The 15,878-nt window shown below is 40.7% G+C and overlaps 1 protein-coding gene across 5 annotated transcripts in view; it reads right to left on the bottom strand.

Moving 5' to 3' along the window:
- LOC138740263 (sorting nexin-13) overlaps positions 1–15,878 on the bottom strand; it is a 114,632-nt gene that overhangs the window by 41,471 nt on the left and 57,283 nt on the right. For all 5 annotated transcript variants that reach the window (XM_069892633.1, XM_069892635.1, XM_069892632.1 and 2 more), the window contains 2 exons: positions 11,933–12,016; positions 8,798–8,956 (listed from right to left, as the gene is read on the bottom strand). In XM_069892633.1, the coding sequence (XP_069748734.1) occupies positions 8,798–8,956; positions 11,933–12,016 (243 nt within the window). The remainder of the gene's footprint in view (positions 1–8,797; positions 8,957–11,932; positions 12,017–15,878) is intronic.

Genomic DNA, 15,878 nt, shown 5'->3' with positions numbered 1-15,878 from the left:
GAAATAAATTATAAACCCAAACAATTAAGATATCAGGATAACACAATGGAAAAAGATTTAAACATAAAGATAAAAAATGAAATATGGGAAAAGCTATGCTCTGGAACTATGAAAAATATAATAAACACGAGGTTACGCATGATACAATATAATTGGTTACACAAGTTATATATCATGCCCCAAAAGTTAAATAAATGGGATCCAACATTATCAGAGAGATGTTTTCGCTTTAAGAAAAGGGAACAACGGAGAGGAGTCATGTGATGGAGTAGTGGCCGGTCGGGGAACTCCAGCCCTCTCCAGAAAACGAAGGCACCAACACAAAAACCAAAATAAAGTGAAAATAAAGGTGTGGAGAAAATGGCAGTGAAAAAAGAAAAGTCAAAAGCAACGGGAAGAAGAGAAGAAGAAAGGACGTTGGAAGAAGAAGGTGAAGGCCTTACCTGTCCGAGGAAGCCCGCCGCGGAGAGAGAAGCCTGCTCCCTCAGGTCAATTGAAGTCCCGAACTCGGGACTACAAAAATGGCTCACAGAGCCAAGCAAAAGTGCGCAACCGCGCATGAGCGAGGAGTCGTGCATGCGCGATGCGCAAGACAAAAATAACACTGATGGGAGGGGGGACCAGCTGAGGAGTCGATCTCTACAGCTGAGATTGACAGCTACAACACAACAGCAAGAGGAAGACACAGAAAATAACGAGAGCAAGAAAGAAGAGAAAAAAAGAAATCAAAGAAACAACAGATGACCAACCCAGAGGAAGAAGACCAGCATCAAGACACTTCTAGTAAAAATAAGAAGACCAAAAATACCCAACAAAATAAAACAAACAAACCAACAAGAAAACCAGAAGAGAGAGAGGTAAAGGACACAGACCCTGGAGTGGACTCAGAAGAAGAGGAAGAACACAGAGAAATGGAAGGGCAAGACAATGGATATATTTTTTTTTAAAGAATATATGGAATCAGTAAAAGAATGGCAATCACAAGAATTCAGTGAAATAAAAAGAAGAGTAAAAAGTACAGAAGAAAAAATGAATAGATTAGAGATGATCATGTCAGATATAGGAAAAAGAGTGGACAAGGTGGAAGAACGAGAAACAACCATAGAAATGGAAGTAGATGACTTAAAAAAGAAATTAGAAGAATTTGATAAAAAAAAGTTAGAGACACAAGAGCTGTTAGCTCAGAAGATAGATATAATGGAAAATTATAGTAGAAGAAACAATATAAAGATAGTGGGCCTTAAGGAAGATGAAGAAGGCAAGAATATGAGAGAATTTATAAAAGAATGGATCCCCAGGGTCCTAGGAAGACCAGAACTACAGGAAGAAATGGAAATAGAAAGGGCACACAGAACATTAGCCCCTAAACCACAACCACAACAAAAACCAAGATCCATTCGAGTAAAATTCTTAAGATATTTTTCTTTGGCTTGGCTTCGCGGACGAAGATTTATGGAGGGGGTAAAAAGTCCACGTCAGCTGCAGGCTCGTTTGTGGCTGACCAGTCCGATGCGGGACAGGCAGACACGGTTGCAGCGGTTGCAAGGGAAAATTGGTTGGTTGGGGTTGGGTGTTGGGTTTTTCCTCCTTTGCCTTTTGTCAGTGAGGTGGGCTCTGCGGTCTTCTTCAAAGGAGGCTGCTGCCCGCCAAACTGTGAGGCGCCAAGATGCACGGTTTGAGGCGTTATCAGCCCACTGGCGGTGGTCAATGTGGCAGGCACCAAGAGATTTCTTTAGGCAGTCCTTGTACCTTTTCTTTGGTGCACCTCTGTCACGGTGGCCAGTGGAGAGCTCGCCATATAATACGATCTTGGGAAGGCGATGGTCCTCCATTCTGGAGACGTGACCCATCCAGCGCAGCTGGATCTTCAGCAGCGTGGACTCGATGCTGTCGACCTCTGCCATCTCGAGTACCTCGACGTTAGGGGTGTGAGCGCTCCAATGGATGTTGAGGATGGAGCGGAGACAACGCTGGTGGAAGCGTTCTAGGAGCCGTAGGTGGTGCCGGTAGAGGACTCAAAACGGTCAACCAGTTTACCTATCTCGGCTGCACCATTTCATCAGATGCAAGGATCGACAATGAGATAGACAACAGACTCGCCAAGGCAAATAGCGCCTTTGGAAGACTACACAAAAGAGTCTGGAAAAACAACCAACTGAAAAACCTCTTAAGATATACAACAAGAGAAAATATATTGGAGAAAGCAATGAGGAAAATAAGAGAAAACAAAAAACCACTGGAATACAAAGGTCAAAAAAAAATTTTCTATCCAGATATAAGTTTTAAACTCCTGAAGAAGAGGAAGGAGTTTAATGCAGCAAAAACGATCCTATGGAAAAAAGGATATAAATTTATGCTAAAGTATAGTTATTCCAGGGCAGCAAAACAGACTATTCTTGGATCCGGAGGAAGCAAGAAAATTTGCAGAACTACAAAACAGACAGAGAGAGGAAGATATGTAACGAGAACAAAAATGACCACAAACTATATGTATGTGTGTATGTAGGTATATATAGATTATATGTATGTGTCTGTGTGTATGTATATATAAAAAAAATAGAATAGAGGTAAGAACTAAGAAGGGAAAGAAAGGGAAGTAAGGAAGTATGGGGGGAATTAAGAGAGTGACCTTTGTTGTATATGAAAATTAAAATCTTTTCTTTTCTGGGGGGGCTGGGTGGGGAAGAGTTACGGTCACTGCGAAATCAGTTGACGCTTGTGAGTGAATTCGCAAATCCAAATGGAGAGGGGAGATGTGGTTGCCCGACAAGGGATAAAGGGCAACTCAGGAAGGGGAAGGGATAGTGGGGTTAAAGAAATTTTAGATAGGAGAATAAGGGAAATGTTTGATGTTTTAGAAATGTTGTCTTATAAAGTGTTCAAAAAAAGAAAGCAGAAATGGATAAGAAGGAAAGGTGATGATGAGGAAAAGGAAAGGAAAGATAAACAAAGTATGAAATGGCTATGTTGAACTATATGACTTTAAATATTAATGGAATACATAACCAAATCAAAAGAAAGAAACTGCTAAATTTACTGAAAAAAGAAAAAAATTGATATAGCATTTGTGCAAGAAACACACTTAACTGAAGTGGAGCACAAGAAATTAAAGAGAGATTGGATAAGACATGTAACAGCAGCATCATATAATTCAAAAGATAGAGGAGTAGCTATATTAATCAGTAAAAATGTACCAATTAAAATAGAAGAGGAAATAATAGATCCAGCAGGGAGACATGTAATGATAAAATGTCAGATATATTTGGAGTTTTGGAATTTACTCAATGTATATTCACCTAACGAAGAAGATCAAAAATTTATGCAAGATATTTTTTTGAAGATAGCAGACACGCAAGGGAACATACTAATAGGAGGGGATTTCAACCTTAATTTGGATACAAACATGGATAAAACTGGGAAAAAAATTAACAGAAAGAACAAAGTAACCAAATTTATAATTAAATCGATGCAAGAAATGCAACTTTTGGATATTTGGAGGGAGCAACACCCAAAGGAAAAGGAATATTCATATTATTCGGGTAGACATAAAACATACTCAAGAATACTTACTCCTGTTATCAGCTCGCATGCAAGACAGAGTTATGAAAACGGAATACAAAGCTAGACTATTAGCGGACCACTCACCCCTGTTATTGACAATAGAGTTAGAGGACATCCCACCAAGAATGTATAGATGGAGATTAAACTCGATGCTACTTAAAAGGCAGGATTTTAGAGAATTCATTGAACGACAAATTAAAATGTACTTTGAAATAAATACGGAATCAGTGAAAGATAAGTTTATACTATGGGATGCAATGAAAGCATTCATCAGAGGGAAAATAATAAGTTATGTAACTAAGATGAAGAAGGACTACAACCAGGAAACAGAGCAGTTGGAAAGGGAAATAGCAAATATAGAAAAAGAATTAGCAATAAAGGAAGACACAACTAAAAGAAGAGAATTGGCAGATAAAAAAATAAAATATGAAACACTACAAACATATAAGGTGGAGAAGAACATAATGAAGACAAAACAGAAATATTATGAACTAGGAGAAAAAACGCACAAAATTCTAGCGTGGCAGCTTAAGACAGTTCAAACTAAGAGAACGGTATTGGCATCAAGGAAAAAAGACAAGCAAATCACATATAATCCAACGGAGATTAATGAAAACTTCAGAGAATTCTACGAACAAATATATCAAACTGAAAACTAAAGGAAAGAAGACAAAATAGATGAATTTTTAACTAAAATTGAACTACCGAAATTACAAACAGAGGAACAAAATAAATTAACAGAACCATTTGAAATAGTAGAAATACAAGAGATAATAAAAAAACTAGCGAATAATAAAACACCAGGAGAGGATGGATTCCCAATAGAATTCTATAAAACATTTAAAGATTTATTAATTCCTCCCCTCCTGGAAGTAATTAACCAGATTGATAAAACACAAAGCTTACCAGATTCATGCAAAACAGCAATAATTACAGTAATACCAAAGACAGGGAAAGATCCACACGCACCTGCGTCATATAGACCAATATCTTTACTTAACACAGATTATAAGATAATAGCTAAACTATTAGCAAACAGATTAGCCGACTATGTACCAAAAATAGTAAATCTAGACCAAACTAGATTTATTAAAAAAAGACGAACAACAGACAATATTTGTAAATTTATTAACTTAAATCATGCAGTAGAAGGAAATAAAGCTCCAACAGTAGCAGTTGCTTTCGACGCAGAGAAGGCCTTTGACAGAGTAGAATGGAATTATTTATTCAAAGTACTACAAAAATTCAGCTTACCAGAGAAATATATTAATTGGATTAAAGCATTATATAAAGGGCCTTTGGTGAAAGTGACAGTAAATGGATATATATCAAAGCAATTTAACTTAAGCAGATCAACAAGGCAGGGATGCCCACTATCGCCCTTATTGTTCGCGTTAGCCATAGAACCACTAGCAGAACTGATAAGAACAGAAAATAAAATAAAAGGGATAAAAATAAAAGACAAGGAATATAAAATCAGTTTATTTGCCGATGACATTATTGGATACTTAACAGAACCAGAAATATCAATAAAAGAATTACATAAGAAATTGAAGGAATATGGAGAAGTGTTGGGATACAAGATTAACGCAAATAAAAGTGAAGCAATGCCAATGAATAATGCGGATTTCACAAAGTTTAAGAAAGAATCACCATTTAGATGGCAATCACAAGCAATTCGATACCTAGATATACAACTAGATAATAATCTCGGCCATCTATACAAACTAACTTATCAGCCATTAATGAAGAAATTACAAGACAACTTAGAGCATTGGAAAGACTTACCACTAACACTGATAGGAAGGGCAAACTGTATTAAAATGAATATCTTCCCAAGGATACAATACCTATTTCAATCATTACCAATTCACCTAACAGAGAAATTCTTCAAGGAGCTAAAGAAAATAATATGGAAAGGGGGGAAACCGAGGATAGCGCTAGATAAATTAACAGAATGGTATAAACAAGGAGGCTTACAACTGCCTAACTTTAGAAATTATCATAGAGCCGCACAATTAAGATACCTATCAGATTTTTATCAAACAAGGGAAAAGCCAGATTGGACTAGATTAGAACTAGATAAAATAGGGGAGAAGATACCCAAACAAATATTATATAAATGGGATGAAAAATTGGTACAACGTAGGAATTCTCCAGTATTACATCATCTGCTCAATATTTGGAAGAAGATTCATGTAGAAAGGAATAAAACAAATTACCAACTACCAAAACTAATACTGTCGCAAAATCAGCTAATCCCTTTTACAATAGATAACCTTTCCTTTAGAGAATGGGAGAAAAAAGGATCAAAAGAATAGAAAATTGCTTTTCGGGAAATAAATTATTATCCTTTGAACAAATGAAGGATAAATATAATATAACTCATGATACAGTGTTGGCATACTACCAACTGAAATCCTACTTGAAGAACAAATTGGGAAGCAGCCTGAGGTTACTAGACGGAAGTAATTTTGAATATGTGATTACAGACACAATGATAATCAAAAAATTTGTAACAAACATGTATATTAAACTACAAGAAAAGGAGAATGAGGAAACAAATGGTAAAACTAAACAAAAATGGGAACAAGATCTAAACATAAAGATAAAGAAGGAAACATGGGAGAAGTTATGCTCTGGAAAGATGAGAAATACAATAAATACAAGGTTACGTATGAGACAATATAACTGGATACACAGGCTATACATTACACCTCAAAAATTAAATAAATGGGACCCAACAGTATCTGACAGATGTTTTCGCTGTAAAAAGGAAATGGGAACAACAATTCATGCAATCTGGACATGTGAGAAAGTGAAAAAATTTTGGGAAGATCTAAACCGGATATTAAATAAAATCACAAAAAGCAATATACCAAAAAACCCAGAGATCTTCCTCCTAAGTAACATAAAAAACAAAGAATCTGGACTTGATTTGGATGGTGCACAAAAAAGATTTGTTAGGATAGCCCTAGCTGTAGCAAAAAAATGTATTATGTCAGCCTGGAAATTAGAAGATAACTTGAGAATAAAACAATGGTATATAGAAATGAAAAAATGTATTCCATTAGAAAAAATAACATATAATTTAAGAAATAATATTACAATATTTGAACAAATATGGGAGCCATACATGAAACATAATAGAGAAAACCTACCGGGGACATCTACCACCTAAAATGACAGAAGGAGAAGAGAATGAAAAGAACTGACTCAGTGGAATTTATTGTTTGTCTTTATTGAGTGACAACATTGTTTGACGGGTTTAATGTATCCTATTTTCTGAACTTTAAATGAATGGGAGGGGAGGTAGGGAGGGAGGGAGGGGAGGAGGGAGGGGGGGGAGAAAACGACACTGTATATGTTCAAGAGGGAAAATGTATGTATCGTGATCAATATGGTTTATAGTATGAAAAATTTAAAAAAAATAAAAAAAAGAAGAAAAAGGAACAACAGTGCAATTTGGGCATGTGAGAAAGTGGAAAAGTTTTGGGAAGATCTAAACCAGGTATTAAATAAAATCACAAAAAGCAACATCCCAAAAAATCCAGAGATCTTTCTTCTAAGTAATATGAGAAGTAAAGAATTAGGCCTCAAACTGGATGAAGCACAAAGAAGATTTATTATGATAGCCTTAGCTGTAGCAAAAAAATGTATAATGTCATCTTGGAAATCAGAAGAGAGCCTGAGAATACAGCAATGGTACATGGAAATTAATAAATGTATTCCATTGGAAAAAATAACTTAATTTTAAAAATAGTCACATTATTTGAACAAATTTGGGAACCGTACATGGAACACAACAGAGAGGACCTACCGCGGACCTCCACCCCCTAAAATGATAAAATGAGAAGAAGATAAAATGAACTGACCCAGTGTGTAAAAGTAGATGACACTATTTTCTTGCTTATTTTCATTGTGTGATGACATTGTTTAATGGTTTTATTGCGTTGTATATGTTGAACATTTAATGGTTTTGGAGGGGGGTGGGAAGGAGGGAGGGAAGTTAGGGGGGAAAAAGCCACTGTGTATATTTAAGAGGGAAATGTTTGTATGTATTTTGATTGATATGGTTCACAGTGTGAAAATTTTAAAAATTTTAAAAGAAAGAAGATGCTGCTGTTCCGAAGTGAGGCTGTATTTGATGATTTATTCTCTCTATATTCAACCTGAAAAGATCCTCGGATCCTGTTTCACTTGGTCTGTATCCTTATGGTGCACATAAAGCAAGTCTTTATTGTATTAATTTAAGATTTGATAGCTAATACAATATTTAATTCATTCTGAAATACACTTCAATGTTTACATTTCTTTGACTCAAATGTTTGGACTCTCAACTGCAGTCAGTTTTTAATGTAAAATTCTTTTCTAATTTACAAGCTTTTACATCATGAAATATTTCCAGAAATAAAAAACTGTCATAAATTGAGAAATAGCTGGATGGATTTTATAGAAAAGCACAAAGAGCCTATGGTCTGGAGCGGGAACATTCCTACTTCTCGAGCAGCTCTCCTGGACAACGTAGAGGAAAGCATTGAATGGTCACACAGTCATGCAGCCTGTGGAGCTACTGCCTCATAGCACCAGAGACCCAGGTTCAATCGCGACCTCGGCTGCCACCTGTGGGGAGTTTGCAAAGAGTGGTCAATATTTCAGGCCAAAACCCTTCACCAAGAAAGGTAAGAATTGATGAAGGGTGTTGGCCTGAAACGTTGACCACTCTTTCTGCCCTTCTGATGCTGCTTGATCCTTCAAATTCCTCTAGCAGATTGTGTCCAGTGCTTTCTCCTTTCATTAAGCTTGCTTCTACTTGTTGCCCTCCCGGTTAAACTCCCAGCCTATCCAGCCTCCAATTTTTCTAACATGCTCATGAATCTTTTCTCCACACTTTCCAGTTTAATGGCAGCTTTCCAAACTCTGAGTAAGTCTTGAGTTTGCCATTGTGTTATCCTGAAGAAGGGCCATAGCAAACTCTGATGGAAGCCCCCACATTTGGAGATACAGTGGCCCAGGAGGAAAGGAGAAGAAGGGTGAAACTAAAAATAAGTAAAGAACATTGAGTTGCCACCTAGGCAAAAAAATTACATTTTTTCCAATACGTCAAGTAACCCTCAACTCTGGCTGATTTACTAATCCCAGCACCAGATTTAACCAGGTTTTTTCACTATCACCAGAGCATTTCTATATTTTAGCTTCATATTCATTTGCAGGGATTCTTGCAAAGATGACTTACCCTTGAAATTGGTACTTGAGCAGCCACTACCTTGCTAAGTTCATTCTGAAGGTCCTGAAATTCATGGAATTTTCTTTGCACGTACCAGCATCCTTCTGCATCTTTGAGATTTTCCACATCTATTGTACAACATGGACTATTTGGTTCTTCCCAGCTTATCTGCAAAAGAAAGAGCATTGGAGATGAGACTAAAGTGTCAAGAATTGCAAACAGTGAAGACAGTTGCTAAAGTTTGCAGCAGCATCTTTATTGCTTGAGTAGGTGGGAAGAGGAGTGACTGATGGAATTTAATTCAGTGAAATGTGAGGCTTTGCATTTTGGAGGGTAGTGGAGGGTATGGATCTGGGGAGGGATCGAGGAGTACAGATAAAGAGTACCTTGACGGTGTGTCATAGGTAGATGGGAGGCTAAGAAGGGTTTGCCGCATTGGCCTTTATCAGTCAGAGTGTTGAGTATAAAGTTGGGGAGTCATGATGCAGTTGTATAAGAGATTGGTGAGGTCCCATTTGGAGTATTGTGCTCAGTGGTCACTATAATATAGGAAAAACATCGTCAAGCTGGAAAGAGTGCAGACAATTTACGAGTATGTTGCCAGGAGTTGGGGCCTAGCGAGAGGTTGAGTAGGGTGGGGATTTATTTCTTGGAGAACAGAGGAATGAGGGGGTGATCTCATAGGTACACGGATAGGGTGGGTTTGGAGGGATATGAGCCAAATGCAAGCAGGTGGGACAAGTGTGGGTGGGACATTTTGGTTGGAATGGGCAAGTTGCGCCGGAAACTTCTTTTTGGCTATGGCCCCACCCCCCCAACCCCCCCATCAGGACTCTGCTCAAAGTTTATGGGCCCCCTTCCTGGTGAAGCAGTCAAATTTTGGTTTCTTCCGTACTTTTCTCCTACCGACCATGTTATAAAAAATTAAAAATTTATATTAGATAAGGTGAAAAGAACACAAGACTTTTACTTAAATGTGTTGTGGTGACCCCCCCAACCCCCGGGAGGTTGGGAGGAAGTTGTAGGACCCCCCCATTGAGAATGGCTGGTCCATGAGAATCTCAAATCTTTCCTCAAATGCTCAGCATTCACCAGTTCACTGACAACATTGCTAACAGATATGACTTACTCTCATTTGCTGATATCCTCACACATTCAAAGAATCTGCAGACACTCTGATTCGCATCACACGAGGCAGAACAACCTCTTAAGTGACAGACAAATGGGCAATGAGGCTATTGGCGCTTTACTCGGCACTTGCCACTTCAATCTGAAGTTTGTTTACACAGAATGACATGCAGGAAATGCCATGAATACTTCGGTTAGGCTTTTTAAAAGCCAGCTGAAGTGGAACTGGAGAAAGTTGAGAATACTAGTGCACCATTATATTCACAAAATCAAACAAGATGGTTGTGGTTTATGTTGGACCTATGTTATCTACGTATCAAACGTTGAGGTGAGGTTCAAATCCAAACTGAATTATGAACTAGCTACGAAAGAGAAAACTTCAAAGGCAAAAATAAACTTAATTCAGAAGTGACTTTTTTGTACACAAATTGCATGATCAGAAATATCTAATCTGATGCAGCATTAAAAACACAGAGGTTATTGTTGATGGGATGGGCATTGAGGGTTGAAGGACCTGTTTCTGTGCTCTTTAACTCTAAGACACAGTACGGAGGGTGCAGCACCCCTTCAGGTTAAAGAATTTTACAAATGAAAGCAATACAATGATGTTGTACAAAAAGGGCTGAAACGCTGGAATCATAAGTGAACAAAGGGAAAGAAGGTGAGGGGCTGAGCAGGTCCTGAAGCATCCACGGAGAGAAATTTTGGGTTGGGACCCAGTATCAAGACTAGATCAAGGCTCCTGACCCAAAACGTTGACTGACCACTTCTACCCATAGAAGCTCTCTGATCGGCTGAGTGCCCCCAGCTTATCATTGTACATCCCGACAACGACTGGATTCCGTACACTGTAATCCCATACCAACGACTGGATTCCGTACACTGTCATGCGTTACCAACGAATGGATTCCGTACACTGTAATGCCATACAAACGACTGGATTCCGTACACTGTAATGCCTTACCAATGACTGGATTCCATACACTGTAATGCCTTACCAACGACTGGATTCCATACACTGTAATGCCTTACCAATGACTGGATTCCGTACACTTTAATGCCTTACCAACGACTGATTTCTGTACACTGTAATGCCTTACCAACGACTGGATTCCATACACTGTAATGCCTTACCAATGACTGGATTCCATACACTATAATGCCATATCAACGACTGGATTCTGTACACTGTCATGCGTTACCAACGAATGGATTCCGTACACTGTAATGCCATACAAACGACTGGATTCCGTACACTGTAATGCCTTACCAACGACTGGATTCCATACACTGTAATGCCTTACCAACGACTGGATTCCATACACTGTAATGCCTTACCAATGACTGGATTCCGTACACTTTAATGCCTTACCAACAACTGGATTCCGTACACTGTAATGCCTTACCAACGACTGGATTCCATACACTGTAATGCCATACCAACGACTGGATTCCGTACACTATAATGCCATATCAACTACTGGATTCTGTACACTGTCATGCGTTACCAACGAATGGATTCCGTACACTGTAATGCCATACAAACGACTGGATTCCGTACACTATAATGCCATACCAACGACTGGATTCCGTACACTATAATGCCATATCAACGACTGGATTCTGTACACTGTCATGCATTACCAACGAATGGATTCCGTACACTATAATGCCATATCAACGACTGGATTCTGTACACTGTCATGCATTACCAACGAATGGATTCCGTACACTGTAATGCCTTACCAACAACTGGATTCCGTACACTGTAATGCCATACTAACAAGTGAATTCCGTACACTGTAATGCCATACTAACGAGTGGATTCCGTACACTGTAATGCCATACTAACGACTGGATTCCGTACACTGTAATGCCATACTAATGACTGGATTCCATACACTGTAATGCCTACCAACGACTGGATTCCGTACACTGTAATGTCAGACCAACGACTGGATTCCGTACACTGTAATGCCATACCGATGACTGGATTCCGTACACTGTAATGCCTACCTCTGAAACGGTGATCTTGCTATTTCTTAGTGATGGTTTTTCTTCAGTTGAGATAACACAATTTTCTTTCAGCCAATCAAACATCTGAAAGACAGATAAGCAAGACCAGAACCATTTATGTTGTGAATTCACCACAATACTCACATCTCCTTCTAACATTAAATCTATCTGCCATTTCCTTAAAAAGCAAGTAGCTCAAATAATCAAAAGACTATAACCTGTGATTTTTTTTAAAATATATATATAAATTAAGCACTCCAAATTTTTCCCGCTGTTGTTGGTTCCAATGTGAATTGGACTTTATCTTCTCCCTCTAATGTATGTTCATGTTTCTTTGACATGATCCTAATTCAGAGGGATTGAAAGGGCAGATCATGAAGGGTTAGGAACATAGGAAGTAGGAACAGGAGTAGGCCAAAAATGGCCAATCGAGCCTGCTCCGCCATTCAATAAGATCATGGCTGTTGTCCCACCATAGATTAACTAGCACTGGGGGGGGGGGGGGGATGGGTCAGAGCCTCAGGTTAAAAGTGTTGGCCATTTGTGACTGAGAGAGTAAAATCCCCTAATTAGAGGGTGTGAATCTTAGGAATTCTCTATTGATGAGTAACTCATTGAAATAGATATGATTTTGGACCCTGTGGGGTACAAGGAAATGTGGAGATACACTGGGAATGTGATCTTGACAGGGAGTTGGGGGGAGGGGGTGGGAAAAATCAATCAATCACAATATGTAAGTGGCATTATTTTAGCTCAGTCATGCCTATGGGGTTAGTGCTTTGTACTGGATGTCAGATGTGGGAACCATGGGTGAGTCCCACCCTCCCAAATAGCAACATCTGCGTCAGGTGCACCGAGATGCAGTTCCTTAAGGACCGAGTTGGGGAACTGGAGCTGCAACTTGAGGACCTACGGCTGGTAAGGGAGAGTGAGGAGTTGATAGATTCAACTTTCAGGGACATAGTTACCCCAAGACCAGATGTGTCAGGTAAGTGGGTAACTGTCAGGGGAGGGAAGAAAAATACCAGGAAAATGGAGAGCACACCTGTGAATATCCCTCTCAGTAACAGGTATATTTTGTTGGATGCTGTTGAGGGAGGTGACCTGACAGAAGCTGGCAGCAGTGACCAGGTCGCTGGCAGCGGTGACCAGGTCGCTGGCAGCGGTGACCAGGTCGCTGGCAGCGGTGACCAGGTCGCTGGCAGCGGTGACCAGGTCGCTGGCAGCGGTGACCAGGTCGCTGGCAGCGGTGACCAGGTCGCTGGCAGCGGTGACCAGGTCGCTGGCAGCGGTGACCAGGTCGCTGGCAGCGGTGACCAGGTCGCTGGCAGCGGTGACCAGGTCGCTGGCAGCGGTGACCAGGTCGCTGGCAGCGGTGACCAGGTCGCTGGCAGCGGTGACCAGGTCGCTGGCAGCGGTGACCAGGTCGCTGGCAGCGGTGACCAGGTCGCTGGCAGCGGTGACCAGGTCGCTGGCAGCGGTGACCAGGTCGCTGGCAGCGGTGACCAGGTCGCTGGCAGCGGTGACCAGGTCGCTGGCAGCGGTGACCAGGTCGCTGGCAGCGGTGACCAGGTCGCTGGCAGCGGTGACCAGGTCGCTGGCAGCGGTGACCAGGTCGCTGGCAGCGGTGACCAGGTCGCTGGCAGCGGTGACCAGGTCGCTGGCAGCGGTGACCAGGTCGCTGGCAGCGGTGACCAGGTCGCTGGCAGCGGTGACCAGGTCGCTGGCAGCGGTGACCAGGTCGCTGGCAGCGGTGACCAGGTCGCTGGCAGCGGTGACCAGGTCGCTGGCAGCGGTGACCAGGTCGCTGGCTGGCGGTGACCAGGTCGCTGGCAGCGGTGACCAGGTCGCTGGCAGCGGTGACCAGGTCGCTGGCACTGGTGACCAGGTCACTGGCACTGAGCCTGGCATGGTGGACCAAAAGGTAAAGAGGAATGCAGTGGTCACTGGGGAGTACATTGTCAGAAATACAGACAGGAGATTCTGTGAGCCAGATAGGTATGCCCGCATGGTGTGCTGCCTCCCTGGTGCAAGGGTGTGGGATATCTCAAATCGGGTCCAGGATATTCTAAAAGGGGAAGACGAACAGCCTGATGTCTTGGTACATGTAGGTACCAATGACATAGATAAAAAGGAGGAAGTACTAAAAAAGGATTACAGAGAGCTAGGACAGAAACTAAGAAATAGGACAACCAGGGTGGTGATCTCTGGTTTTCTATCTGTGCCAAGTGCAACTGAGGACAAAAATGGAAGGTTAAGAAAAATGAATGTGTGGCTGAGGGGCTGGGATCTCTTTTGGGGAAGGCATGACCTCTACAAGAAGGATGGGTTACCCCTAAACCCAAAAGGGGTCAATATATTGGCAGCTAGGTTTGGTACAGCCGTCGGGTACGGTTTAAACTAATTTGTCAGGGGGGTGGGAACCTGTATGATAGGGCAAAGGACAGAAAAGATAAAACAGGAAAAGTTAGGTTAGGCAGCGAAAGTAAAAAATTAGAAAGAGCAAGGAGGGTGAAAAAAGCAAATCTGAAGGCTTTATATCTTAATGCAAGAAGCATTCGGAACAAGGTAGATGAATTGGCTGTGGAAATTGAGATAAACAAATATGATTTGATTGGGATTACAGAAACATGGCTGCAGGGTGGGCAAGCCTAGGAACTTAACATCCCGGGGTATACGATATTTAGGAGGGATCGGCAAGAAAACAAAGAGGGTAGGGTAGTATTGATGGTGAGAGAAGGGACCGACACGATTGACAGAAAGGATATCAACTCAGAAGATGCGGAATCTATATGGGTAGAACTGAGGAATAGCAAGGGGCGGAAAACGTTAGTGGGGGTGGTATATAAGCCTCCAAATAGTAGTGTAGAGGTGATGGAAGGCATTAAAAGAGAAATTAGAGAAGCGTGCAATACGGGAACAGCTGTCATCATGGGAGACTTTAATTTGCATATAGATTGGACTAGCCAAATTAGTAAAAATACTGAGGAGGAGGAATTCCTTGAATGTTTACGGGACGGTTATCTAGACCAATATGTCGAGGAACCAACTCGGGAGCAGGCCATTTTAGATTGGGTATTATGCAATGATAAGGGGTTAATCAACAATCTTGTTGAACGAGGCCCTTTGGGTAGGAGCGATCACAATATGATCGAATTCTCACTCGACATGGAGAGTGATGAAATTAAAACCGAAACTAAGGTCCTGAATTTAAATAAAGGGAATTATGATGGTATGAGACGGGAGTTGAGTAAGATTGATTGGGTGGTGTTTATGGGGGAGTTGACAGTGGATAGACAATGGAAAGCATTCACAGATCGAATGGAGAAATTGCAAAAATCGTTTATACCGGTTTGGCATAAAAATAAACCAAAAAAGGTGACTCGACCGTGGATAACAAGGGAAATTAGAGACAGCATTAGGTCCAAAGAGAGAGCATATCAATTGGCCAAAAAAAGTACTACAACCGAAGACTGGGAGCAGTTCAAGATGCACCAAAGGAGGACAAAGGGATTAATCAAGAGAGCAAAAATAAATTACGAAAGTAAGCTTGAGGCAAATATAAAAACCGACTGCAAAAGCTTTTATAAATATGTCAAGAGGAAAAGATTGGTGAAATCCAGAGTAGGTCCCTTGCAGTCGGAATCAGGGGAATATATAATGGGGAATAAGGAAATGGCAGACCAATTAAATTCTTACTTTAGTTCTGTTTTTACAAGAGAGGATACAAATAACCTCCCAAGGATGTTGGGAAACATAGAGACTAATGCAAGGGAGGAACTGAAAGAAATTAGTATCTCTAAGGACATGGTCTTGGGGAAATTGATGGGATTGAAGGCAGATAAATCTCAAGGGCCTGATAATCTACATACTAGGGTACTTAAGGAAGTGGACATTCAGATAGCAGATGCTTTAAGAATTATTTTCCAGAACTCGATAGACTCAG

The sequence above is a fragment of the Narcine bancroftii genome, chromosome 8, assembly GCF_036971445.1.
Source record: "Narcine bancroftii isolate sNarBan1 chromosome 8, sNarBan1.hap1, whole genome shotgun sequence".
NCBI lineage: Eukaryota > Metazoa > Chordata > Chondrichthyes > Torpediniformes > Narcinidae > Narcine > Narcine bancroftii.
Note: the sequence above shows the minus strand (reverse complement) of the source record. Positions and strands in the feature narration are given on the sequence as shown.